General features: G+C 44.4%; 1 protein-coding gene across 1 annotated transcript; it reads left to right on the top strand.

Annotated features, from left to right (window-relative positions):
• The first annotated feature begins 359 nt into the window (after window positions 1-359).
• On the top strand, window positions 360-26,998 carry LOC121346286 (solute carrier family 22 member 3-like). The gene is made up of 11 exons (XM_041423986.1): window positions 360-1,018; window positions 10,607-10,710; window positions 11,108-11,262; window positions 13,701-13,866; window positions 14,853-14,970; window positions 19,552-19,649; window positions 19,778-19,992; window positions 22,394-22,502; window positions 22,748-22,860; window positions 24,010-24,109; window positions 24,827-26,998. The coding sequence occupies exons 1-11, from the start codon at window positions 605-607 to the stop codon at window positions 24,882-24,884; spliced, it is 1,650 nt and encodes a 549-aa protein (XP_041279920.1). The 5' UTR covers window positions 360-604; the 3' UTR covers window positions 24,885-26,998.
• Window positions 26,999-27,068: the final 70 nt, after the last annotated feature.

Below are 27,068 nucleotides of genomic sequence, written 5' to 3'. Positions count from 1 at the left end.
GATGTACACACCAAGGTGTGCTGAAGCAGTGCCTTGGAGAAGTAATCAGACTTTGCCAGAGAACTAATTTCTATTTCTGGAAGGAAACACTATAGATCTTTTGAAACAACTTTCTTTCTGTCCCTGCCATCCTGCAGAGAGCCTGCATCACTCACTGATGCTTTCTGCAGCAGCTCCTGGGCTCTTTCCCATTTAACTCTGCTTTACCCATTAACTTATCGCAGCCGCTGCGGGAGCTGCCCTTTGCGGCTCGCCCGTCCCGAAGGAGTTAACGGGGTTCATGACATAATCTGTTTGACATTCGGGATGGATAGCAAACGCACGCCCCTCTTCTCCCGCAGCCCGTGAGCCCGCACTGCCCGGGGCAGCGCCAGCCGTGCCGCCGGCTGTGCCCGCATGTCCGCCCGCAGCCGGGCCCCGCTCCGCCTCCGCTCATGCCCCGCCGGCCCTGTCTGTCTGTCTGTCTGTCTGTGCACGTGAGAGGAGAGGAGCGTGGGGAGGCCAGACCGTCACGTTCGTAGGAAGTGCCGGCAGCCGGTGCCAAGTGTGAGAGAAAACTCTGCCGTCTCTCGGGCTGCTGCAAGCGGACAGACCACCCCACATAATGCCATCTTTTGATGAGGTTTTGAAGGAGGCCGGGGAATTTGGAAGATTTCAAAAGAGAGTCTTTTTCCTCCTCAGCCAGACAGGCGTAACATTTTCTTCCCTGTTCGCCAGTGTAGTTTTCCTTGGGCGAGCACCAGGCAACTTCTGGTGCAGGATCCCCGGGGCAGCTGAACTGAGTGAACGATGTGGCTGGACCCTGGAAGAGGAACGAAACTTCACGGTACTGCCCCTGCACCTGGGGAACGAGTCTGTCACTGGGGAGTGCGAGAGGCTGGATGTCACCTGGGACGCCTCTGCCAGCTGCGCCAGCCCGCTGGCCCGCTATGGCAATGGCAGCTCGGGCAGGCTGCCCCTCGCCCCGTGCCACCACGGCTGGGTCTATGAACAGCCCCGCGCATCCATTGTCAGCGAGGTAAGGAAACACCCGCCCTCTGACCGCTGCTGTCTGTCCTGCTGTGGGATTGCAGCAGTAAAATGGGATTGCCAATGTTTTTTTTTTGTTTGTTTTTTTTGTTTTTTTTGCCGGCTGGTTTTCCTTTCCAGTGTATTTAACTTAGAGTCACAAGCAAATCCAGGCAATGAGTATGATGAAGTGCTGGCACGAAGCTTTTAGGGAAAGGTGAACTGGTATGAGAGGTGGCTGTTCAAAGTCAAGAGCCCATACAAAGTCGAGTACCCTGCAGAGATATTGCTCTATCTGTAGAGAAATGTCAGATTAAAACAAAAAATAGTTAAATCCTTGCAGCTGAGGCTTCAGGTGCTCAGTTTCAGGCTAGCAGCTTTGGTGGTGTGAATTCCAAGTGTACTCTATGACCAGGATCAATGTAGATTATCACTCTTCTGTATTTTCAGTATTGAACATGTAAGTTTGCAGGTAATAAAAAACAACAGGTGGCAGACTGCCTATCTGAGATCTGGCAGGAGTCAGCAGAAGTGATTGTGCTTACTAAAGAAAAAAACCCAAAAAACCAAACACACGTTTTTCTCCAAAGCTAACATTCAGCTTTTCCTGAATATCGGTGTCAGAGAACAGCAGGCTGTTATCACTAGTGGTAAGCACTTGCAAATACAGTGATTTTTTTTTTTTTAATGAGGCTGCGAAAGGCCAGTGAAGATGCTTTCCTAGGAGATCCTTTGTGTAATCTGTAATTGTGCCATGGGTGTGCTGTGGTCTGGCTTCAAAATACAGTCTGCACACTAGGAGTGTGTATTTTAGGGTCATTCTGGCAGCAATTGTCGCTCATGCAGTGATGAAAAATCCAAAGTGTTCTTAGAGGGATTGGCTCAGAAATAATCAAGGTGAACTGCAAAATGTGCAGTTGAGGGCTCTGGTTCCTCCCTGTCTCGTGAGCCTCCTGCTGTGCTCTTTAATTCGGTGCTTGCACTGGAGCTGTGTGCTCCAAAACAGGGAGCAGGGCACAGCAGGCAAAGCCCTGAGCAACCACTGACACAGGAGATGCTAATCCCATCCTTCCAATTCAGCATCCTTCTCCCATCCAGGTGGAGCTGCTGTATCCTCTGCCAGGCCTGGAGCTGTCCTGAGCAGCAGCTTTGTTCCCTGAGTGTGCAACCTGAGCAGCTTTAGGGCAGGGTCTGTGCCCAGGAGAAGAGAAATCAGAACACGCGACTGACCCTCGAGCAAAGGTTCAGATCTGGCTTTCGTGTACGATCTGTGAAATCAAGGCTGCTCCAAGGGCTGCAAATGGCATGCAGGGAGTTGGTGTCAAACTTTGGTCCCTAATAATGATGTGTCTCTGCCCACAGAGCGTAAGGCAGGGCTGGATGGGCAGGGAGGGAGGACAAATGGTGCCTGGGAGCTGCAGCCTGGCTCTGGAACAATCCATAAGACATGGAGCGGGTGGGAAGTTTATATTGCTGCCTCTAAGGCACCTCTGCTGCGGGACTGCAAGGAGTTAGACCTTAAAAACAAAAATATAGAGATTCCTTTTCTGTTGTTGCCCCTTTTTTCCCCCCTTCAGCCTTGCCACAGGTGAAGGCACGTGAGCTGTGTCCATAAGATCATGCTCAGAGTCCATTTATGGCAGCACTTTGTGTATCTAACAGAGCCACTATGACTTTCCAGCAGCAATGGGTACAGCTGTGGGAAAAGGAAACCAGTATTTGTCTTGCAGCAATAAATGGGAGAGAAAGGTTCAATGTTCTCAGGCAAATACCTCATCCATCTTCACTTTCTTGCTCTTCTCTGCTGAGGAGAGCTTTCAGGGTCAGAGAAGGGAGGAGGGATGAAGGGATGATTGGGCAAGCACTCCCACCTGTGCTCTCAAAGGTGCTTATTGGGAAAACCCTGGAGTAACAGTCTGTAAGGTTGGGACTGTCTCTCCCCTGTGCCAGGGCAGCAGGTCCTGCCACTGGTGTCACTGTGACTCCTAGAGACGCTCTCACTGGCCAGGTCCACCTCAGATGGAGGCTGCTGGGCTGTGACCTGTGCAACTTGGAACCTCTTCCCAGTTTTGCAACATTTTCTGGACAAATCATATCCCACGAGGCTCAATTTCTTAATCTGAAAAGGAGGCTTGTGGCATGCATGTCCTGACTCAATTGCTCTGAGATCAGCTATTAAAAGGGGCTTGATATCTTATTAATGAGTTATACATCCAGCAAAGACAATTTATATCCCAGATTTAATTTAGTCTCTTTTTGCCCAGCAGAGTCTCTAACAAAGCGTGACTCAATTTAGGCTCTGTTTAATTAGCTCACCAAAGACTTATTTTCTTACCCATCTGCTTGTAAATGCTTCATTTTGTCCATGATTGCAGAAATGTTTCTTTCAGCTAAAGATTTCTGGCATGACTTGTTGAATCAGCAGTGGAAGTGACCAGGGAGACAAAGTCAAAAGGAGGAGTTGCAAAACAATCTCAGTATGTGTGTTTAGGGAGAAAGAGAGGACGGGGGGAAAAGTCGGTGTACTGAAGGAGTTCTTCCAGGCTCATGACAAGCACAGGTCCAGTGTGGATTTGCAGTGTGACAGAGGATTCAGAGGGCAAAAGCAGGCATATAAAACTTCTCTTTGGATAGATGTCATATCACACAGGAGGTCTGGCAGCCGAAGCACAGGCTATTGCAGTAAGTTCTGAGCACCCTTCAGAAGCTAAATCACGTGGCTGATTTGTCAGGAGTTGTGAAACAAATGGCTCTGTGGTACCTGACTTCACTGCTCACGTTGCTCACTGGCCATTCTCTCACCTTTGTTGTCTTATGCAAAGGTGTTCACAGTAGCATCAGCAGAAGGAAGCAAAGGAAAACAGGGGAGTGGGGATTGATACAAAGCACACACTTCTTTGTAAGTCCTACTTGGGGTGCCTGCTGCATCACCTGCTGCTGCAGGACTCCCAGGTCTCAGTGTTGGGAGTACAGTGAAGTTCTGGGAGAATGTACAGGACTTTCCTCCTTCAACATTTGAGGAGAAGAGCAAATTATATTAAGAAATTGTCACAGAAGCCACACATGGCAAAGCCAGTTACCTTGTTCTGCTAAAGATTCCCTCTTAAGATCTTTTGGGGTCCAGTGGGCTCTAAGAATAGGTCCCTACCTCTGCAGTGACATGGCCAAGGATCTCTGTGCTCCATTGCTTTAGGTCAGGCTTTTCTGTGAGGGCAATCCAGATTTGAGAAAGTTGTCACTGGTGCTGCACACACAAACCTGCACTGTGTTAGAGCTGAGCAAACAAGACCTGGGTTGACATAAAGGTTTCAAGATATCATTTTGAGACATAGCTGTGTTGAGGTGGTGGAGCTGTGCAGAGGACCTTGGCCCAGTGCAATCAGCTCTGGTTTAATTGAGTGTGTCTTGCATATCTCCCTGTGAATCTGCATCAGCAGCAGGATGGGAATGCAGAGGCTATTGAGATTTTTGTTGGAGAGGGAAGCTGACAGGGTAAATAATCAAGGTAAATCAATTCCTGACTCACACCAGCTGGTGCCATCTGAAATGATGCTGATCCCAGAAGGTGGCTGGCACTGCTAAGGAGGGAGGGCTGGTGACAGCAGAAGCCTCTCAGAGGGAGAAGGGAAGGGAAGGGAAGGGAAGGGAAGGGAAGGGAAGGGAAGGGCTGTGTTTTTGTGCAGCAGATGGAGATGGAGAAACAATTGATGTGCTGGGAGGCTGCAGTGGACTGGGGGGTCACAGCCTCATGCTCTGGCCCAGAGGTCTGGAGGGGAGCCCAGGTCATCCCCGGACCTCTGTAGCACTTGAAACAGAAAGTGTTTTGTCTGCCAGGTCCTGCTGGGTGAGCCTTGTGAAGGACCCACGTATCCAGGACATACAGAAGTCAATAAACTTAACTTTTCCAGGAAACTGTGCTGGAGATGGGGTCACTGACCTTTAAGACTGCTGGGCTTTGGCACTATGCACCATTATCCCTGACAGACAAATCAAGCACTTTGTGACAGAATGGCTGGAAATAGTGTGCAAAGGAAGAACTATTTTCTTCAGACATTGTTGACATTGGTGACTCCTCAAGGCATAGGCACGAGTTACAATTGTGACTGCAGTGAAATGGCCTGAGGTGGTGGAGGAAAGGAAGAGGGAGATCTGTATGGTCAGCAGCAGCTACAGCACAGATGGGGGCATATTTTAGGCAGCCTTTGTTGGCAGGAGTTGAGCAGAAGGTGTCGTTGGCCAGGGGCTATGTACAAATCACGAATGGGATGGGACTGCTAGGAACATGTCTTGAGCTGTTTTATTTTCCAGCATCAGTCTCATTACATGGTTATGACAATGGGAAGATGCCATCAGCTCACATCTCAGGCAGCAGACCAAGAACTTAATGTTACAATTTTAAAAGTTTTTTGACTAATCACACAAAGCAAAAGCATATTGACAGTAGCTCCATCCGACCACTATAAGCACACATACCTTTGGTTAAAATAATTCTTGCTTATTTCGAATACAATACCTGCTTGTAAGCCTTAAAACACAATACACAGAACTCAATTATTAAGCTTAGAACTTCCTAATATCTCGCTAGATATACTTTTCTGCAGCTTAGGGAGTTATTCTAGCCAAGTGTCAATACACAGACCATTGTTCTATTCATCCTTACTTTTCTACTTACATAATTTTTCTGCTAAGCAATTGTATGGCTACTGCTTAGCTCTAATCACAGTTCTGCTGTCTATGAGGACTGCCTTTTGTAGTTTTCTCAAAACTCTCTGATTTTATGGATTCCCACAGAAGGGACAGATTTCAATACGTCCTCTCTGCAGCAAATCTTCACACTGTAGATGATGCCATTTTGAGGATACTTTACAATACTTTGCTGCCGAAGTGTGAGGTCTGAGGTGGACAAACGGTCATCTGAGCATAGCCTATTGCACCTGCTGGGAATCAATCTTCTTCCTTCTCTGCTTGCCATCCATCTCAGAAAATACCAGTCAACATTTGCAGAGAAACCTGGAAGAAAAAAAATAATGTTTGTCTCATGGTTTTTAGTCCCTCAGAGAAGGAGATAACATGTCAGTCAAACTCAGGGTGGAAAAAGCACAGCTGATCCTTATGCTATCCTCCTCCAAGGGAATAAACAACTCAATTTACCCTCAAATTGTTGATCTAGTGTGACTGTTGTTATTGGCATGGCAGTATATCCTGTCTTATTTTCAAAGTCATGGTAGGATTAATATTAATTAGGGGAGGGAAAAGGGGAAAGGACACACAGAGAGCAGAGGAAGCAGCAACTGCTGAATTTCTTGTGAAACTCTGACTAAGATTTCTCTGTATGAGAGGGGCTGGAGCAGTCGCTTGCTGGGGTTATGCCAGTGGGGCTGTGTTTCTTCCACTGCCATCAAACCTTGCTACTAGTTGAGAGTTCAATTTTTATTCTTATTATTTTGAGGACAGTTGCTGGTTTTCCCCCATTAGGAGATGAAGAATTTCTCTACCCCCTTATTGTTTTGTCGCTGAAGAGACAGAGAAAAAGGAGAAGCACAGAAAAGGCCTTTTGTGCTAGGACACTCAACAGGTGATCCCAGTGGCAGGGACACAAAGTTCATGGGCTTTTGGTGGTGCACAGGAGAGGAGGGAAGCTTACAAAGTTTTCAAAACTAACCTGTCCCTCAGGCTCTGAGCCCCAGTGCCCTGGCAGCAGGGTAGTGGCTGACTCCTCTTGTCCTGGTAAGTGCTCAGCTTGGAACAAGACACGGAGAAGGACAGTTGCTTCATTCTTGAGCATTCTGCCAGAAGCTTTAACAGAAAGCAAAAAAAGAAGATAATTTCTCCCTTTACCACTGTATGCACTTGCAGAGGGGTTTGATGCAGCAAGGATGTAGGAAAGATAGCAGTTTGAAAGGCCAGTGGACAGGAGAAGAGGAGAAGAACTGCCCAGCAACAACTAAGGAACATGTAGCAACAGTCAGCATCTCCCCAGGTTTTCTTAAACTATGAATATCTTACTGAACCATTTGTCACTGGCAGTGAAAGGGTATACCAAGCTCTTTTTGGTCACTTGTATGAATGTCATTTAAAACGTGTGCCTGGGCTCTGGACATGCTGCTGCAACTGGGCTGGGGAATCACTGTAACATTCTTTATTGACCCTAGAGTTTAATCCATTCTTTGTAATTTAATTGTAACAGGCAGTGAAGCTCTTCAAAACTCCTCCCCAAGGGTGCTACATTTTGAGGAGCTTTTAATGGCATGTTGTGATTTAAAACAATATATTTCTACAGGGATATGTCTGCTGAAGTGAATAAAGGTCACTCAAGTACCAAGAATTACAAGTTTGTGGTTAGTCTGCAGGTCAAACTGAAATGGGAAATGTTGGCTTTGTTCCAAAGCCATGAAGAAAGGAGAAGTTGCCACAGTTCCATATTTCCCAGTCATTAGTCATGTACAAGTTCATCCAGTTGCCACTCCTTCTTACAGTGATTGCACCACTAATGAGCTCATTCCTTCTAGTCACAGCGCTGCTCCTGTAAATCTGAGCATCTCCTTGGTGTCCAAGCCAACGTTCATGACAGGGATGTATTTCCAACCAGCAGTGGCTGGCTGCATGGACTGCAAGGCTAGCAGGGAGGACAGAACTGGTTTTTTTATCTGTTAGAAGATAGAAGAAAGTCTGGAAGGAGCTGGTTCCTCTCTTTGCTGGCAGTACCTCATTTCTGCTTACAATTGCAGCTCATTGTCAAGGCTAAGGGAGAAGTAGTGAGGAAATAGATTGCTTCCCAATTTGGGCAGTTTTTAGTCAGCTCCCTAAATGGAAAGGATGTGTGTTCAGGTGCACAGTGGCTTGTGTCCTACAGTGGATAGAAATCCTGTAGGTGGGGCCAGGACTGAATGCAGAGGTGAGTTGCAGGGCTGTGCTGGGTGCCTGCACTAGTGCAGTGAGGGGCTTGGCTGAGAGCACAGCAAAGCCAGGAGGAGGATGTGCCCTTAGCTGGGGCTGGCCAGCTGAGCTAAGTCACTTGCTTAGTGACTACCTTGAGGCTACCAAGCTCTAACAGGGTCTGTTGGGGTGTAGCCAGCCCTGTACAGAACAACAAATAGGCTTAAGATCAGGGGAAGAAAACCCTAAGGCTTTACTTCACATTTTCATATCCTTCTCTCCCTGCCCTCTGGCCCTGCAATAAATGTTTTAGCTTTTTAGAAGTGCAAACATCAGCCTGTGCATGGACAGGTGTATGAATGTCCAGAAAGGGAGAGGAGGCACCACGCCACTACCTTCTGTGGGGGCTGCTAGCAAGGAGCGTGGGAGGTGTTTGGGAGGGGTGTCATACAGGAGGACTAAGGGCTAACTGGAGGCAGTCTCAAAACCTGGGTAAACTGTTGCAGATGTTTTTTGTCCACGGGATGCATACAGGGATAACTTTCATTCCCAACCCAACCAGGTCACAGCTGGAGCAGTGAAGTGGGTCTGACAGGCAGCCTGGATAAAGAAAAGGTCTCTGCGGGGTGTTCAATTCTCTTTTAAAGGTTACATTCCCCTCTAAAGGTTATGTTTGCAAATAAAAAAAAGACATTAGCAACGTGATGACTTCAATGCTAGGTCAAGCAAATAGAAGTGCTTATCTCTATCAGAATTTATTGAAATACTTAGAAAGTGACAAAGTGCAGGGCTAACTTAGGAGAACAGTTAGTGTACTGTCACTAATCTTTACAAAGAGCCTGTAGCTCCTTAGAACCTGTATGGTGCTGTTTCCCAGAATATATACAATATTTCACTACAGTCTTAGTGTAGAAGTAGTTGCAGCTGCAACATAAATAATAGGAAATTGCTGTACAGATGAAAGAATCCTCTCTGTTAAAGATACTTTCCCCTTCCTTTCTGACATGTATTTGTTCTCCTGCCTTTTTTCATGATAGTTTATTCCTTGCTTGTTTACAATAAAGAGAGATAAAATAATTTTTTAAAAGATAGGGTTTTTTTCAGTTTTTGAAAAGGGGTCAAGGAGAGTCCCAGCATCTGTCATCAGCACAGGCAATTTCATTGTGATTTTGAAAGATCTTCTTTTAATGGCCATTCTCATAAATCCCCACTGTTTTCCAAAGATACATCTTTTGATACCATTTGCTAGCATTGCCATAGCTTCAGAAAGCAAGAGGTTAAGCAGCATTTGAAATTTGAAAGTGCTGCTCTACCTTCAGTCTAATTTCAGAAGGCATTGCAATTGCCCTTGAAGTATGACAGCTGAGAGCAGGTTTTATTCTTCTCAGAGGTTTCTGCAGCTCTTGCTCAAGATTTACAGAAGTGGAAGCTAGGTGCTCACAGCTTGACTTGGCTGACAGGCGGCCAGTCAGGTTCCTTGGAGTAATGGGGTTGACATCAAAGCCATGACTTTGTTTCAAGGCAGTGGAGGTGGGATATCTACCAGGCTAGAGACCTGTGAGGTTCCCCTTGTATGTCCTGTGTGATCTGAGACCTCTGAGATCTCAGGCCCAGAAAATACTCTGGGCATTACAGCACGCAAATGGGCTGGGATGGAGCTCAGGCCCATGACACAACATTTTAGGGTCTGGAGAACTGTGAATGGCTGAAGAGGCTGCTGTCTCTCTAGCCCACCCTGTGCCCACTCTGCTCAAGCAGAGTGCTTGAGCATTGGTGTTGTCATGTACTGGTGAGCACAAATGTGGCACATTGTGTGTGCCTCAGCAACCAGCACCTTGCTGACAATTAAAAAATTTCTTATAGCTCACATCTGAAAGCAAAATAATCTCTCTAGGTCAATGCTGGCAGCCGCTGTTGTCTGTGGCTTCCTTTGGTCCTGAGGTTCATTGTTGCAAAGATTGTCCACGTATGGATTGAAACCTCCCAAATCCCATATGGTCCACAGTGGTTAAATTTCTTTATTCTCCACGAAAAACTGAAGTAATTTCCCACGCCATGCTGCCTATAGAATTACTTCAGTTTTAGTTTAATTCTAGTTTTAGTACCTAGTCCCTTCCTTCCTCTCAACCACCTTCCCTTTCCCTTTGCCTTCTCTCATCCCCACCCCCATCCCTACTAGTAGTACTAGGGAGTTATGGATGCTGCAGTATAAGGAATAGAAAGTCTGGGAAAGCTTCAGCAAGAAAATACATATTCAGTGTGTCTGCAACTGACCTGAGATCTGTTTTCAGTTTCCTTGGAGATTACATGGTTTTGCTTTTATCTAGAAGGCACGAAGAAGAATAACTAAACTAATAGATTTCTATAAGACGCTGTTTTCACTGGCAAGAGCTGTGGACCATTATTCTGCACCAAACAAAGTCAGGACTTTGCCTTGGCCCCATATTTAACAGTGATGTTTGTAGAAGAGCGATTTGCTTTCCAAATCTGGACAATTGATGTATGAAAGGCAGCATCCTCTTGGCAAGGAGAAGCTCTCCCTGCTCATGACCACTTTAAGAGTGCTTGCTATGGCCCACTAGTGCTTGTTATTGAGCAAGCAAATTTGAGCTTCCCCTTCCTTTTTCCCTTCCTGTGTGGACCAATGCAGTTCTGTAATGCTTTACCCTGAGGGTGGCAAATGACCCAGCTGGGTGTTTATGCCTCTCCCTTGTTCCCACAGTATGATCTTGTGTGTGGCAATGCCTGGATGGTGGATCTCTCACAGGCCATCCTCAATCTGGGGTTCCTGGCTGGAGCATTCATCTTGGGCTATGCTGCTGACAGGTAAGGTATGAGTTCTGCTGTCCTTTGGCTTGTTGGGAAGTGAAACCACTCTCAGTCTCACCTGCAATAGGCATGTGTCAATATTTTGCAGGTGTACTTCTATCGGGATAAATGTCTCCAAACTGAGTTAACAAAACCCAGCCAATGTAATCTTTGCTTTGATCTGGGCTGGAAAATTTAGCAATTGTACTTACTAGACCTGATTGGAGCTTAAAATGCTATGAAATGAGCTTTTCTTGTGGTTTCCAAAGTTTTCTATGCACATCTGGACCCAGAAAGGGAAGAAAGACACAGAAACAAAAAGGAAGCATTCAGCGGAGCTTTCTGACTGATGTTTACTGAAGGATATTTAACAGGCACCATTTATGATTTCCACTTTCTTTTCCTTTTTCCACAGATATGGCAGAATCATCATCTACCTGCTCTCCTGCCTTGGGGTTGGGATATGTGGTATCATAGTGGCATTTTCACCAAATTTTACTGTATTTTTGATCTTCCGTTTTCTCCAAGGCATGTTTGGCAAGGGAACCTGGATGACATGCTACGTGATTGGTGAGACCTCTTACCCTCTTTTTTCACTTGGTTAGGGAAAGTGAGGGATTTTTGAAAGACAAAGACTCTGGCTGCATCTGCTTGTCATACTATTTTTTTCTTGGGAACAAAGCACTGGCTCTGGAGTCAGCAGACAAAGAGTAACCCAAATCCACCCTGGTTTATGCATTTGTCCTCCAATGATTAAGAGGTGAGGGAATGGATTATTTATATATAAAGATTTTGTTATTACATAGAAGATCACCAGGATGATAAAAAATCTACAGAGCAAGCCCCAAACAAACCGGATACACAAACAGGGACATGGTTTATTTTGGCCGTCTGAATGTTTTACACAGATGCTCAGAGGAGTTAGCTGCTTCTCCTCACTGGGAGGACAGCTTGGCTGGCTGCTTTCATTCTTTAGCTTAGTGCCAGGCTGGACACCAGGGTCCATATTAGGATTATTGTTTTGCTGAAATGGGAAAAGAAAGGAAATCTTTGTTATAAATAGCATCAAAGCAGCAGGGACACAGAATCTTTGGTAGATTATAATTTATCAGTCTATAGTCTATAGCAATGAAGTTCCTTGCACAGCAATCTTCCTTTTGATGAGGAAAGGGTATTGTTGTGGTGTCTTGAATGACTGCCAGGTTCAGTAAGGCAGTCATAAAGCATGGAAAAGCCAGACACTGAGGAAGGTATCCTGCAAGAGACGGGATGTCAGATTTACTTAAAACCGGCCATTTGGTGATCTACTGCTATAACCCAAAACATATTGATAACATCATTATATAGGGCAAAAGCTTGTAGCATTGCTGTTCTCTATGAGGCCTGTGACAAGTGTTTAAAATTTCTGGTGGAACTTAGATGAATGGGAGCAGAACTGCAACCAGACATAAACACTCACAGTGAGACCTGGGAGCACTGTGGTGATCTATGTGCAAACATACCAGTCTAGCCCTTTTAGCATCTAAAGCCCAAAAGAACCTTGTTTGTCTGGGCTAAGTTACACTGCTGAGCAGCTCCTGTTCAAGATCCAGGGAAAGGACCAGAAACTACTTTTCCTCTTACTTCCATGCACATGGCTTAATTTTAAACTGAGATCTTGAGACTTTGGCAAGTGCTCTAACCAGAAATATGTTTTATGACAGACCCAGGGCTTCCTTAAAATGGCTGAGCTTTAACAGAAAGGAATGCCTCAGATCAGGCTGCCTGACTTTAGGGAAAGATTCAGAGATCCTGAGAACCTCAAGAACACTGTATTACTGCAGACCTCAGCAAGGTGCCTGACTCTTGGATAGAATGATTCCTTCCAAATCCCTTCAGGGATCGACTCTTAATCTCCTGGGATCACTCAGAGTATTTGCCAACCTAACATCTTTTAAGAAACATACATATACAGATCATAGGTTTGTTTGCACCGGGAGGGTGGCTGCTATTAATACATTCCCAAAGCCCTTGATCTGTGTTTCAGGCTGCCCCAATAACCTCCCTCTGCTTTTACATACAATCCAGCTCTTTTGGGGACAGTGCTAATCAGCTATCTTTAGGCAACAGAGTTGCCCCTGAGCTATACAGAGGTGATGGATAATCAATAAAAATGGTCATGCTGTCATATCTCTCTGCATTGACAGCCAAAACAAACCATTGTTGCTTGTAAATTGGTACCTCCTTTAGCAAAATAAATAAATAAATTTAGAATAAAATGTTTTCTGTGTGCTGCAAACCAAGGTAAAGCCCTTTCCTTTTACTATGAAGGTGTTGCAATGGAGATCATTTTGGAACAAACAGGAGACACTTCTTCATGCACTGCTCACCTCAGTTGTGGATGTCATGGCCATGGGATATTGCCTGAAAAATGAGCACAGATTTCAGAGCTAATAGACACATTCACAAAATAAAGAATCCACCAAATGATTAAAAAAAGCCAAAAAACAAAACAAACAACCAAACAACAAAAACTAAAACTTTCCTAAAAAAAAACCCAACAAACCAGATTGGATTGTACCTGACCCTCAGAGCAACCTGCATGATATGGTTAAACTCTCTTCCCCACAGATGCCTTGTCCATATTACCTGCTGTGAGCAGCCTCTGCCTGAAGGATCCCCTTGTCTGGGGCATGTGCCGAAACTGCACCAGGGAGAGTGCTAAGGATTTCCCACCAAGCACGATCATGATGCAATCTCAAACCCCTGTTGTAGCCCTATGTGATTCACTTCTGAGTCACATAGAAACCCCTCTGGCTGGAGAAGGGTGGGTGAGTTGATGAGGAGATGTCACTCATGTTTGCCCTGGACAGCCTCAGTGACATGCCTGCTCTGCTGAAGACAAAATTCTGGGCTAGACAAAACTGTGGCCTGATACAGCATAGCCTTCCTTGTATTTCACCTCTAATAATTTATTTTCAACTTGGGTTTGTTTCTGTGTTATTTATTGTGGCTTTGTCTCTGCTCAGTGACGGAGATCGTTGGTTCCGATCAGCGGATGGTTGGAATTGTGATTCAGATATTCTTTACCCTGGGAATTATAATTCTCCCTGGAATTGCATACTTGATTCCCACCTGGCAGGGGATCCAGCTGGCCATTTCACTGCCCAACTTCCTCTTCCTGCTCTACTATTGGTAATGTTGCAGTCATTGCTCTTGTCATTATTGCTATTGCTGTTTGAGCACCTTGGGAGTCCTGCTGTGGCTCCAAGTCTCCAGAGTGGAGGATGTAGGTTAGGAAGAAGATATTTGCACATTATTGACTTTGTAATTTCTGATTCCTTTTTAGTGACTTGCAGACATACATTTCTCTAGTTTTTCTGCCCATAGTTTGCCTCTCTGATCAGCCACAACTGACCCTTCGCAGAACCCGGCGCTGTTATAAGGTTAACTTGATCAAAGTTGGTTTTTCCCATCAGCCATGAGACCCCACTTCTGCCTCCCATTATCTACTTAGTTAAAGTTTGACTTTGCCCTCAGGTCCCCTGAGCTGGGCAGTACAGCTGATGAGAAAGCAGAGCTCTAAGCTGTGTTAAACACCCATCTCAGTGCAGCCGTCCTGTGGGATGGATCCCGAGAGTTAGCACTCACGGAGCCTCCTCCTGAACACTGCTTGCTTTAACACTGCCTGCTGTGAGCCTTAAAACAGTGAATCATCTTAACCCTAGGCTAGCAGAAACTGAAGCACCCATCAGTGGTATTGCTTTGTGTTCAGTTTATAAAAGAAGTACATGTTTGTGTGTGTGCATCTTACAGTGATACAGCCAGAAGCTTCCTGATCTGCCTCCATGTGTACATTTTTAGTGTTGGCTTTCATTGTTGCTGTTCTACAGGAACTTTCTTTGCTTGTTGGTTATACTTTTGACAGCCATTGTGCAGATACAATATTAAAATTTCTGATTTTTCAGCTTTGCAGAGTATTGATGTAGTCTTTTTTTTCTTCTTTCTTGCTCACTAGGATCAAATATTTTACAGAAGCTGACTGGAAAAGCAGTCCTCAAAAGAGTTGTTTTGTCCCAAAGACTGAAAAATCTGTGTTTTGTGTTAACACAGTGTAAAAGATAAAAGACTTTGGTTTACTTATGATGTTATAAGGTAAAAACACTTTTGTGTTCTTACAGGGTGGTTCCTGAATCTCCGCGTTGGCTCCTGACACGCAAAAAGGGAGAGAAGGCATTGAAAATCATGCGCAACATTGCAAAACACAATGGGAAATTTCTCTCACCCCATTACTCAGAGGTACAGTCATACGTTTGAGCTAGAAGTTTTTTCTAAGCTTTCTTAAGCTTTGGAAGTTCAGTGGTGTTAAGATGCATTCTCTTTAAGGGATGGACAACATTCTTGAAGAGTCACACCCGAACAGTTTGTTGTCAGCCACACAGCTACTTTGTGATTGCAAGATGGGAAAAGTGAACTGGCTGGAAATATATGGGCTGGAAAAAAGTTTGTAAAACAAGGAATCTGGTTTTTCTTTTGTAACACTCCTACTTTAAAAACTTGTGGGAAATATCAGAAACTAACCTGAGGGGTAATGGTGTTTCATAGCAGTTGCCATTTTATCTGACAGAGTGAGTGGAGATAGCATGATCCACTTTCCTGGCTCCTCTTCTGGAAGTTCCTTTTATAACTCTAAGAGAAATTGAGGTTAGATTTTCAGTATAAATTTGCTTTCATCTGAACAAGGAGAAAATACACTGCAAATTTCACAACTGAGGAAACTCTATCTGAGATCACTATTCAGAAAGTGTTAGGATAAGTGTTAGACTTACAGTCCTATGGCCAGCAGTCGTGAAAGAACTTGAAAGGACTGATGCATTTAATGCAAATAATGCTGCTGTGACATTGCAGCATTTGGCTTGTCCTGTGTTGGTAGCAAGAGCTACCTCAGCTCTGGCTCTCAGAGCGTAATTACTGCAGCATTGGCCTTATGGTTCAGTGAGAACAGATGTGGTTAACCAAAGTGATCATTAAAGTCCCTTTCAACCCAAAACATTCCATGAGTCCTGTGCTGGCTGCAGCACTCCAGGTGTGGTCTCACAAGGGCAAAGCAGAGGTGCAGAATCCCCTCCCTCACTCTGCTGGCCACGCTGCTTTGGATGCAGCCCCTGGCCATACAATTGGCTCTCTGGGATCCAAGTGCACATTGCTGGGTCATGTCCAGCCTCTCAGCCACCAGAACCCCCCAGGTCCTTCTAGGCATGGCTGCTCTTGGTCTGTTCATTCCCAGCCTGTGTTGATACCAGGGTCTGCCTGGACCCAGGTGCAGCACCTTGTTAAACCCCTTGTTAAACCACATGAGATTATGAAAGGACCTAGAGCTGTTGGAGCGAGTCCAGAGGAGGGCTGTGAAATGATCAGAGGGCTGGAGCACCTCTCCACCTCTCCAGAGCAAAGGCTGAGAGAGCTGGGGTTTTTCAGCCCAGAAAAGTGACGTTTCCAGGTAGACCTTAGAGCTGCCTTCCAGTACTAAGGGAGAGTTACAAGAGAGCTGGAAAGGGACTTTTGTTGAGGGCATGAAGGAACAGAGCAAGGGGGAATGGCTTCAAACTGAGAGAGGGCAGTTTTAGATTAGATATTAAAAAGAAAATCTGCACTGTGAGATTGATGAGGCACTGGAACAGGTTTCCCAGAGAAGCTGTAAATGCCCCATCCTGGGCAGTGCTCAAGGCCAGGCTGGACAAGGCTTTGAGCAACCTGGCCTAATAGACAGTGTCCCCGCTCATGGCAAGGGAGCTGGAACTAGATGAACTCTAGTGCCCCTTCCAACCCAAACCTTTCTGTGATTCTATGAATCTAGAGTCTTTTGCAGGGGCATATACACCATTGTGATTCCCACATCCAGGTCAGAATTATGCACTGCCAAGGTGCCCCAAGTCATGTAGCAGGAAGTTTGTGCTTCTGCAACTTCCTCTCCATGTTCAGCCCTGCATTCCTACACCCACTTCCTCTCTAAACATCAGAATTTTCAAAGCATCATGTCTGAAAGATGTGTCCTTCCTTGTTTTTTGTTTTAAGTTGTATTTATTTTTTTTTTTTCAAAAGTATCCATGCTCATGACTTTAAGCCACACACAGCTGCAACAGTTTAACCTCTACACATCCAGATTTGTACTGGATCTGTTCATGGGAGCTTTTTAATATGGAATCTCTGTCATCCTTTTGCTGTGCCCAGGGGAAAGACAGCATCTCCAGGAAGTGCATGGATAGTGGATCAAGGGTATTTCTCACATTAACTGACATCAGACTTCTCTTTCATGAAGCAGCTCCAGAATTTCAGGCTAAGTGCTGCAGGCACAGGAAGAAGTGAGGCATTATTCCTCAATGCACTTGGGCTCAGATTTTCCAGTATGTCTGTATCAATTTCATCAGCCAAGTCTCTTACGCAGCTCTGGATGTTGCAGCTTTGGGTTTTTGTTGGCATGCAGAAACCACAGATGACCTTTATATGAAAAAGGATAAACATTTGTTGCTTTTGCTTTGTGAGTTATGACACTGGCGTAGGTCAACCCTAACCAGAACTTATACAATTAATTCTAAATTATAAACTCTTTTTTTCCAGTTGCTCATATTTATCCTATCATGGAGAGTTTTTCCAAACTAATTTTCTAATTCTTGGTCTCTGTCCAAAACTAGAATGAACTGCAACCCGCTGAGTAGAGCTGCTTCTTAAGATAATTGTGGATCAAAATCTGTCACTTTATCTACAGATTTTTTTTCCTACCCTATAGAACATATCTAGACATATATATTTCTTGCATCATTACATTACATATGTAAATGTTATATACATCCATGTATATATAAGCCTGCATGGCCCATGAAGAATTAAGCATGTGTAGAACTATGTACACAAAAATAATGGTGAGAAAACTGATACATAACTTTGCTGGAACATGAAAATGTGAGGGAAGTTATAAAGGGCTCATCCAGGGTTTTCAAATAGTGTATCTTTGGAAACATGGGCCCTGTCACTGAATTCCTGACTGCACTAGTGTGAATAGCAAAGCTCTCCTTGACTTCAAAGAACAAAAAGAGGATTTTTTTTCCCCTGCTAAGTGTTGACTCTCCATAGTGCTTTTTTTCTTCATCTATGAAAAAGTGCTCAGTCATGCTGGGGGTTTTTTTTGACTTTATTAAGACATAAAAATACAAGTGGCAGTTGTGCTGAATTTATCTTTAGTCCTCTGGAAATGTAAAACCATATTTGCACAAAGTCACAACTGATGGCTGGCAGCCTGTTCTTATAAACAGCAGACATGGCAGCTTTATAACCATATTATGAGAGAGTCCAAGAGCAGTGCAGAAACCCAGCAACCTCAGCCTGCCTCACTAAGGAGTCTGGCATGCAGCACAAGTGGCAGTGCTTTGAAGGAAACTTTTGGCTCTGGTTACAGAAGAAAAGTGAGAGGGAGTAGAAAGGAAGTTCAAACAAGTGTGGGGTTACTCTGTCTTACTTACAAAGCTTTGTGTCAGTCAGTTACAAAAAAGTCATGTGTAAACACATCCAGCCAAATCTCACTGAAAAGCAGCTGTGCTACCTTATGATATAATAAAACAAATAAAGGGTGAAAGCTTTGGACTCAGCCCTGGCTGAGCTGATGAGACCCTCAGGCAATGCCTTTGGCTTCACCTGTGTTCTCATCATGGATCTGCATGTTACCTCCAGCTTCTCTTTCTTGTCACTCCTGTCTCCCCTCTGGCCTGGGCTCCTGCACTCTGTGAGCAGCAGATGCTGTGATGATAGAGAGGGGTTTGCTCCTCTCCTTGCTCCTCCTCTTAGGCCTCCTCTCAGGAGGGGTCAATAATGGAGAGTTAAAGCAGCAAGGCTGCCTAAAGTCCTTCTGAAAATGGCACAGCAGGTTTAACCCCATGTTCCCCACAGCTGCTTTGAGAGCTGATAGCAATCCCAGCTGTGGTTGCCAGTTCTTGGGCAGTATCATGTTTGGTGCCTGCCTAAAACTGCCCCTGCCTTATCTTCCTTGTGTCTTCCTCACTTGCCAAATGACCATATGAATGAAGGGTTTTCACCTGGCTTGGTTCAAAACTGCTGGCCAGAGTTAAAAACAGCCTAGATCAATGTAACTAATCTATTTTTGTCCCTGCTAGTATTCTGGCCCTGTACTGCCTACAGCAATGAACTTCAATGGGTAAACACAGGACTGTGTGAAATCCTGCTCTTTTCTGTTAGTGTTAAACCTTCTAACCAGAAATTTCATTGAGTGTCTCATGGGTAAAAGGGTAAAAGCCCTGTTCAGCACAGCGTGTGTGTATTTTAGGACCCTCTGAATCTCACTGGTTGAATATTTTGTAGCACCCAAGCACTGTCACAGATCTCTTTCTCTCACTCCCCTTTTCTTCCTGCTGCCCAGCTTGCTGCCAGTGATGTTCCCAAGCCCATTGCTTACTGATCAGCCCCTCTCTCCCTGCTTCCCTAGGCCATTGTTTTGCCCTGTCTCCTCCTCCCTGGCAGAAGGCAATTTTGTGCCCAGTGGCCCTGATATGACAGATTGCTTGTTACCTTCCAAGAAAATCCAGGTCAACAACAAGGTGGAAATAATTTTTCCATTCTGAAGTTAAGATTGGAGATCTTTTAAATTGATTTTTGCACAATCATCTCATTAAGGAAAGCTCACAGCCATATCCAGTTATTGGCTCTCCCAACACCTGTGCACTGCTCTGGAGTGCTATGAGCAGCAAACTGCCTTGTCAGCACCTTTGCTCACTGGATTGTAATGTTGCTGAACACTGCATTTGCACAGAAACTCTGTCCCAGTGCCTGCCTGACTGCTGACAGCTGACTGCTGCTCACTTGTCTCCTCAGATCACTATTAGCAACGAGGAGGTCAGCAACCCCTCCTTTCTGGACCTGGTGAGGACTCCCCAGATGAGGAGGAACACTCTCATCCTGATGTACGCCTGGTGAGTGCCCATGTCATCCAGCTGGGTGGTGGGTCTTGAGGAAAGATTCCCTTGTGACTTTTAGGGTCTCTCCAGCTACTTGCAATCATTTGTTTGCCTCTCAACCTTTTTTTCCCTCTGCTGTTTAGGTTCACAAGTGCCCTTATCTACCAAGGGCTTGTCATGCGCCTGGGAATTATTGGGGGAAACCTCTACCTAGACTTCTTCATCTCAGCAGTCGTGGAGCTGCCCTCTGCTTTCCTGATCATCGTGACAATCGATCGCATTGGCCGGCGCCTGCCCTTCGCCATGGGCAACATCGTGGCGAGCATCGCGTGCCTCATCACTGCCTTCCTGCCAGAAGGTGATTCCCTTCCCTGGGACGGGCTCTTCAGGTCCATGGCTTCCCCGGAGCAAGGATAGTGAGCCACACAGAGCTGCAGATAAAAGTAAAAGCATCTGGTGATACAGGCAGCACCCAGTCATGGAGCAGCACACCTTTGCATGTAGTACAACACCTTATTTCCCTGGCCATGGAATAGCCATATCTTTGAGGGGTTGTGAACAACAGCTGGGAGTAGCCTTAGAGAAAATGTATATAAAAGCCCTGCACTCTCTGTAAAGGCAAATGCAAGGGAAAAATATACAAACATAATGGGAAAATACATTCCCTGACCTGGAGCACACTTAGTGATGTAAGAAGTCAGTGATTTTGGTGAGTCATCTTGGTAAGTCTTTTCCTTTACAAACAAAACAATGCAAACCACAACACAATGTAGGGGCTGTGGTTGGCATCACAGAGCTTGTTGCCAGGGGTTTGGACAATGCTAAGAGGCTGGGAGAAAGATATGGCTTTTGATTAAGCCATTCTTATCAGTTTCAAGGACACAGAAAAGGTCTGATATTGCACAAAGGCTTCCCAGCACTTCTCTCCTTTCTTTAAATTGTTTTCCTTACCATGGTCCTTTGGAGGGTTTTAAAATGATTTTTGTTGTTTTTCTTGTTTGTTTTCTTTTTTGTTTGTTTTCTTTTTTTTTTTTTTTGGGTTTTTTTTTTGTTTTGTTTTGGTTTGGGGTTTTTTTTTTAATCTCTAGGGAGGCATTTGGAGGTGCTTTGAATTGCATATAACCATAGGATTATGCTTTGCCTTACTGTAGCTGGGAACCAGCAGCTCAATGGACATCAGAAAGGCTTATTCCTTCCCAGAACTGTTCCTATCAAAGTGAGGGACAGTCATGGCCGTGCTAAGAGGTTTTATATTTCTCAAGGTATATGGGGCTGCCAACAGCCTTATCTCAGTAGGAGAGGACAGCCTTGGGATTAAGATACTTGCAGTTGGACACTTGAGGTCCAAGTCCTGCTTTAAAGAAGTCTGTTTATACAGATGGAAAAACCTGCAGCTCTCAGCTGTGAGCCCCATCACACTGTGTTGCTCACACAATTCCAGTCCCCTGGCAGGGGGAGGATCCACATGGACGTCACCATCACCTTGGGAGTCTGATGGAGTGAAGGGATGCCATGGAGATGATGTGGATTTGTTTTGTTATTTCCAGCCTTTGTTTTTCTTATATGTTTTTGAAAACAGAACTCTTCAGGGCAAAAGCAGTGTCTTGCAACATGGGATGAAGTTTGATGGTGATTTGTTTGGTTGTTTTGGAAGGGAAATAAACCCAAGTGTCTCATTTTTGGTTCAGAGAAAACTGAAATGTTTTCTTGTTCTTCCACTGAAGGTTTGAAAAAACACAATCACTGCCAGAGCCCTCTCCAGTGGCAGAGCTCCCCTTTGTGCCAAGTTCAGGCTTGTTGTTTCACTTGCCTCCCTCTGCCTAGTCGTGGTTAGACCATGCAGGAGGCTGTCCTCTCCCAAGAGCGTGACAGAAGTGCTTGTCGCGTTCCTTGTCATGCACTTCCAGAGAGCACCAAGATCTCCAGAGAGGAGTTGCTCACAGTGAGAGGGGCAGCTCTGCCCTGCTGTGTGTGGGTGGCCACTGCATCCCTGCTGATGTACAAGGGCTTCCTGCTGATGTATTCAGGGCAGTGGCTGCTCACTGGAGCTTGGGTGGAGCTGGGAGATCCAACAGGGCAGTGTCAGGTACAGCCTGTGCCAGGTGTGATGGAAGGGGAGGGGAGGATGACCAGGACTAGCATAATTAGGAGATTGTCCAGTGTGCAGTGACTAGAAAAATCACAAAGGGTAGGTGGACTGCTCTAGGGAGAATGATTTTACTGCAGCCTTCCTGGAGGTTTCTGAGATGTGTAGATGTGGCACTTAGGGACATGGTTTAGTAGTGGAGAGCAGGGCTGGGTAAATGGTTGGACTCAATGGTCCTAAAAATCTTTTCCAACCTAAGTGATTCTATGATTCTGTGCAGCTTTAGAGGTGCTTTCCTTGGGGTCAGAAGGCTTTGGGAGGTGACTCAACAGTGTTTCTAACAGCATAACATCTCTGTATAGAAAAATACTCCTTTCTGGAGCACAATTTGGATGGAAGTTTATGATGGTTATTCTCCCACCCATACTGTTATGCCCCACCAGCATCTTGAATCAACCAGCTCTAGTGATTTCTAATTCTCCAAAGCAGCTTCACGTGACATTTGAAAGCAATAAATGCTAGTACAGATTGATACCTAGAGCAGTGGTCTTTCAGTTTGGTTTGCAGTGTTCCTGTAGTATAATTTCTGCTGACAGGGTCTGGGGCTCTCAGAAATGCTTTGCTGGTGTGGCAGAGCACACTTCAGCAGAAGTGTTTCTTTTTGTATGAACAGATATCCCATGGCTCAAAACAACAGTTGCCACACTGGGAAGACTGAGCATCACGATAGCTTTTGAAGTTGTCTATCTAGTGAACAGTGAATTGTACCCTACCACACTGAGGTATGTCAAAAGCTCCCAGGAATCTTTCAGCTTTTCCATGTGCTTTTCACCATTTCCTATTTCACTGTCCTTTGGTTAAACTTCGTTGTCTCCAGAGTTTCCCACTCTGAATAGCCACTGCTTTATGTGGAAGGCATATACTGAAGAGATAATTATGGAGCTAAGTCTACATTCTACTCTTTAAACTGCAGGTTATTCTGTTTGGTAGCACCTCTCTAATATCTGTTACTTTTTGTCTTTTGCAGAAACTTTGGTGTTTCCCTGTGTTCAAGTCTGTGTGATCTTGGTGGGATCATAGCCCCATTCCTGCTTTTCCGATTAGCAGCCATTTGGTTGGAGCTACCTCTAGTTATTTTCAGTAAGATTTAATTTACAATATACTTTTGGTTGAAATATCCTTCTCCTAACAGAGCTTTTCTTTTGGGGTAAAAGTATTGGCCTTATCTCCCCTGCAGAGCAGTGCTTCTCCACCTTTATGCCTACAGCAAGAGGCTGAATGGCAAATGCTTGAAATGTGAGTTCTCTGCACAGTGTAGCAGAGCTCAGGTCTGCTTAGGTAACTCTGCTGAAGGAGCAGAAAAGAAACTATATGAAGTGCTTTAAGACTGAGAAACCTTTCAGCTAGGTTCTGTAATTGCATGGGAGTCTGTGACTAAACCAGACTTCTAGGAGGTAGACGTGACTGGAAAAAATCAAAATGAAAAGGATAGAATAAGAGGGGAAATTTGCACCAGTGACAACTTTAGCTGAAAACAAAATTGGAAAGACAAAAGACGTTTTAAAAGATTACCATTATTTCAAGAAAATACATAGGTGGAAGTACAGTGCTCACATTATCTAATTATTAAATTCTGCTGCTTCTGAGGCACATATGAATTCCCTCTGTCTTAAGTAAACAGCTACAAAATCAGAGGGGATCAGAGTGAACTATGCAACACTCATGGAACATTTGATTTTTTGCTCCAGCCCTTCTATTTTTGACTTAATAAATTTTGTGAATTATATCTCTGCAGGAAATTATTCCAAAATATCCATTCCTAATTCAGATTGTATCTGAATGCTGTTCCCCAAGGAGGAGTTTTTATTCTGAACCATATAATTTACTTTGGCTGTGGATAAAGAAGAGAGTATTCAGGAAAATCTCAGTGGTTTCCGGAAACACAGATGCATCTACATGACAGAGCCCTTTGAGACAAGGCAGATTTGTTCTGCATGAGAAATACCATCCTGGTTCCCATGCTGTTTTTACACATTTGCCCATGTGCACTTATCTCAGGTTTTTGAACTCTAAGATCTCCCTCTGCAGAGGTGAGGCTGCAAATGAGCTCCTAGCCCTCAAATGATTTTGTAATAGGCTAAATTCATGGTTCATAGAGGTATTTGATTAGAATAGGTTAATCAGAAATAGCTGACTCAATCTGAATAAACTTCTCAGTGGATAAATGCTGAAAATAAAAACAGTAACAATGTCCTTATTGCTTTTGTATTTCTTCAATGTCTATTGTAGGTATTCTTGCAGCTGTCTGTGGCCTCTTAGTATTGCTTTTACCGGAGACAAAGGGAATTTCATTACCAGAGACTGTGGAAGATGTGGAGCAGCTTCCAAGGTATGAGATGTATTTTCTTACTTATACTTGGGTGAGGTTTCCTGAGGATGCTCTCCTCCAACTTTACCAACTGTCATCAAGTATTGACGTTTTCCAGTGTCAAAGTAAATTCCCTAGTTGGGTTGATGCTATGAGCAGGTGGTATTTTTCTCATTAGAAACCTGAACTTTGCAATATCACTAAGGAAAGCTATTAAAAAATGTACAGTGGTAAAATCTCTATTTTTCTCATAGAGATACAAAGCTGTCCTATGCATCTCTGGAAACAAAAAGCAACAACAGTGCACAAGCGAGGTGCTGCAAAGTATAGCCTGTAACTCTCTGCTTGAGAAAACCAACTATTACCTCAGTAAAAGCATCCTGTGAAGAAGGGCCCCTTATCATGGATGCAATCCCACAATTTGTGAAGTCATTTATAGCTGAAGAGTTGTAGGCACAGCTTTCCCCACTCCTGGCACACAGCAAGCCACACTGCTCTGCAGATATGTGGGGAATATTTGCACCTTGGCTAAATAATTTGAGGTCCTAGTGCTGTAAATGAGTTTCAAGGAGAGGCTTTGAATATTACATTAACAACTTTTGCCTGATTCAATGTACAAACAAAATAAATAGGAAATTTTCTATGGAAAAAAATAATGTTTCAGTACTGCAGCTTGGACTACAATTTAAACTACATATTTTCCCGATTTTTCACACTTCTTCCCTTCTGTTTCAACAGTCATTTTGGAAAATGTGGCAAGAAACAGAAACACCGGGACACCAACTCTTATATTTGACTTTTGAAGGACAGCACTGAGCTAAGAACTTTGTTCCCATACTGGGAATTTGTTCTCCACCTGCCATGGCTTCAAAATTTGCTGCAGAATATGGATTAAACTTCACGTTTTCCTTGTAAGCACAAGGACATTTAATACAAGTAGTGTATTTTTCTATGAATATGGAATAAATACTTTTTTTTTTTTTTCTGAGTACACTGTTTGCAAGAAGAGACTGTGGTTTTCCACAGAGAACAGAACAGCTTTAAAAATATGGAATGTGCAGCTCAGTGACCTTGTATTTATTTCTGTATCTATTTGAGACTTTTGTTTATTGTTTTGTTAGGATTTACATTTGTGTGGGAAGGATTTAAATGGTTGTGTTTGTTTAGATGACCTTGAGGAGGAGAGGATGACTGTTTTAACCTGTCCTCCTGTGCCCCTGAAGAATTTGGACCAATAGAAGTTATGATGGCTGAAGAAGGAGGACACTGATCAGGGTGACACTTTCCCTGGTTGAGAGGGGTGGAAATCAGCAGTGTGCATTGGGAGAACCTCTCTCTCATCTGATTGTCATCCACAGGGACCCTTTTCAACAAGAGCCCTTCTTCCCTCCTTGTTCAAGGGCTTTCTGAAATGTGGAAGCAGCCCTCCTCACCTTTCCAGGGCTTTATGTAGGTGTCATTCCCTGCACAGGGCATTAGCTCTGCAGGACAGATTGTCCTGCTGCCCATTAGTGCCTTTCCCAGCACAGCTGGGGTTCGTGTGACACCTCTCATCTCTCCAAGGGAAGGGCTTCTGCCTGCTCTCCTCGTTGAATGCTTTTTCAAACACCTCTTTCAAGAGGATGCTGATTTTTTTCCTTTGCAAATTATGCTCTCTGCCCATCCCTACAAACCAAATTCCTGCACCCTCACCACTGCCAAGATGACCTGCAATTTCTGTTTTCTGTTCATTATCACTATCTGTTATCTTTCTGTCTTGGGGATAATTTTTGTGGGTTCTTGATAGAGATGTCAAGCTGTCTTGGGCAGGGATGAGCCAGGAGTTTTGGTTATGAAGGGAAGTAAGTGTTAATTGGTTCTTTGAAGCTGACATGTAACAGAATAACTCTGGCTCTGTAAGCAGATTCCAGGGACAGACTGCCTTTCCTTTCTCCTGTGTGATCTTTGTCAAGAATTGTGTCCTGGCCACTGACTGGTGAACAATATACTCCTTGCAGGGAAGGACTTTAAAAGATGTGGCATTCAAAAGGTATCCTGTTACTAACAGAGAAATAAATAAAAGCAAGTCAGTGAGATGTTGTAAAGAACCTTATAAGCTCACAAAAAAACATGTTTGGCACAAGCAAATACAGGACTGAGTTTGGAAGGTTCATACCACAAATCAGTAGCACTATGGTACAGCCAGTGAAAATGAATGACCACTGCTCCAGTCTTACCGTCCTAGGAGCCCAGCAGGATTTCCTATGGTGAGGGATATGCTGTGTTTTTCAGCAATTCCCAACTCTCCCTGCCTTTTCCCAGCAACTGCCTTTACCACCAGCTCTTCTGGAGGAAAACAGGACCTTTAATAATAATCCCAGCTTAATGTTTGCACACTTTAGGCAGTTAGTGATAAAGGCCTGTCTTTCAAGGCTGTTTCTAACTTTGAGGCACAGTAGAGGTCAAAGGTATGCTCAGCAAAAGTCAGTAATGACTTAGAGATATGAAACGAAATTAACATCTCACAATATATACACCTAATCTAGAAGACACCACACAAAAGTGGAGCTTCTGCTACCAGGAGAAAACTTCTAGACCAATACAATCTTCCGTAGATAGCTGAAGACAATAGGCCAAGGCTGGCTGGCAGGCACCAGCCCTGAACTGGAAGCTCTGGGCTTGCACTGGCCAGATGCTGTGTCTCCCCAGCCCAAAACTCAGCCCAGCCAGCCCCTACTGAAGGCACCTTGGAGAACCAGGGTGAAGTGATCACATGTGACCCTGGATGAGCTGAACCCCCCTCTTCCATTTAGTGTTTCTTCTTTGTGATTTTTTAAAAATTGGTGTCTTAAGCACTTTAGCAGCTTGAGAAAGATCGCAAAGATCTTTTAAAGCTATGACTTTCCAAATAAATGTGAATAATATTTGACAGCTTCTTCAGTTTGTGGACAACAAAGACTTGTTTCCTCCTTTCAGATTATGCTTTGTTTTGCATGTGTTG

Source organism: Onychostruthus taczanowskii, unplaced genomic scaffold (assembly GCF_017590055.1).
Source record: "Onychostruthus taczanowskii isolate IOZ18803 unplaced genomic scaffold, ASM1759005v1 scaffold8, whole genome shotgun sequence".
Taxonomy (NCBI): domain Eukaryota; kingdom Metazoa; phylum Chordata; class Aves; order Passeriformes; family Passeridae; genus Onychostruthus; species Onychostruthus taczanowskii.
Note: the sequence above shows the minus strand (reverse complement) of the source record. Positions and strands in the feature narration are given on the sequence as shown.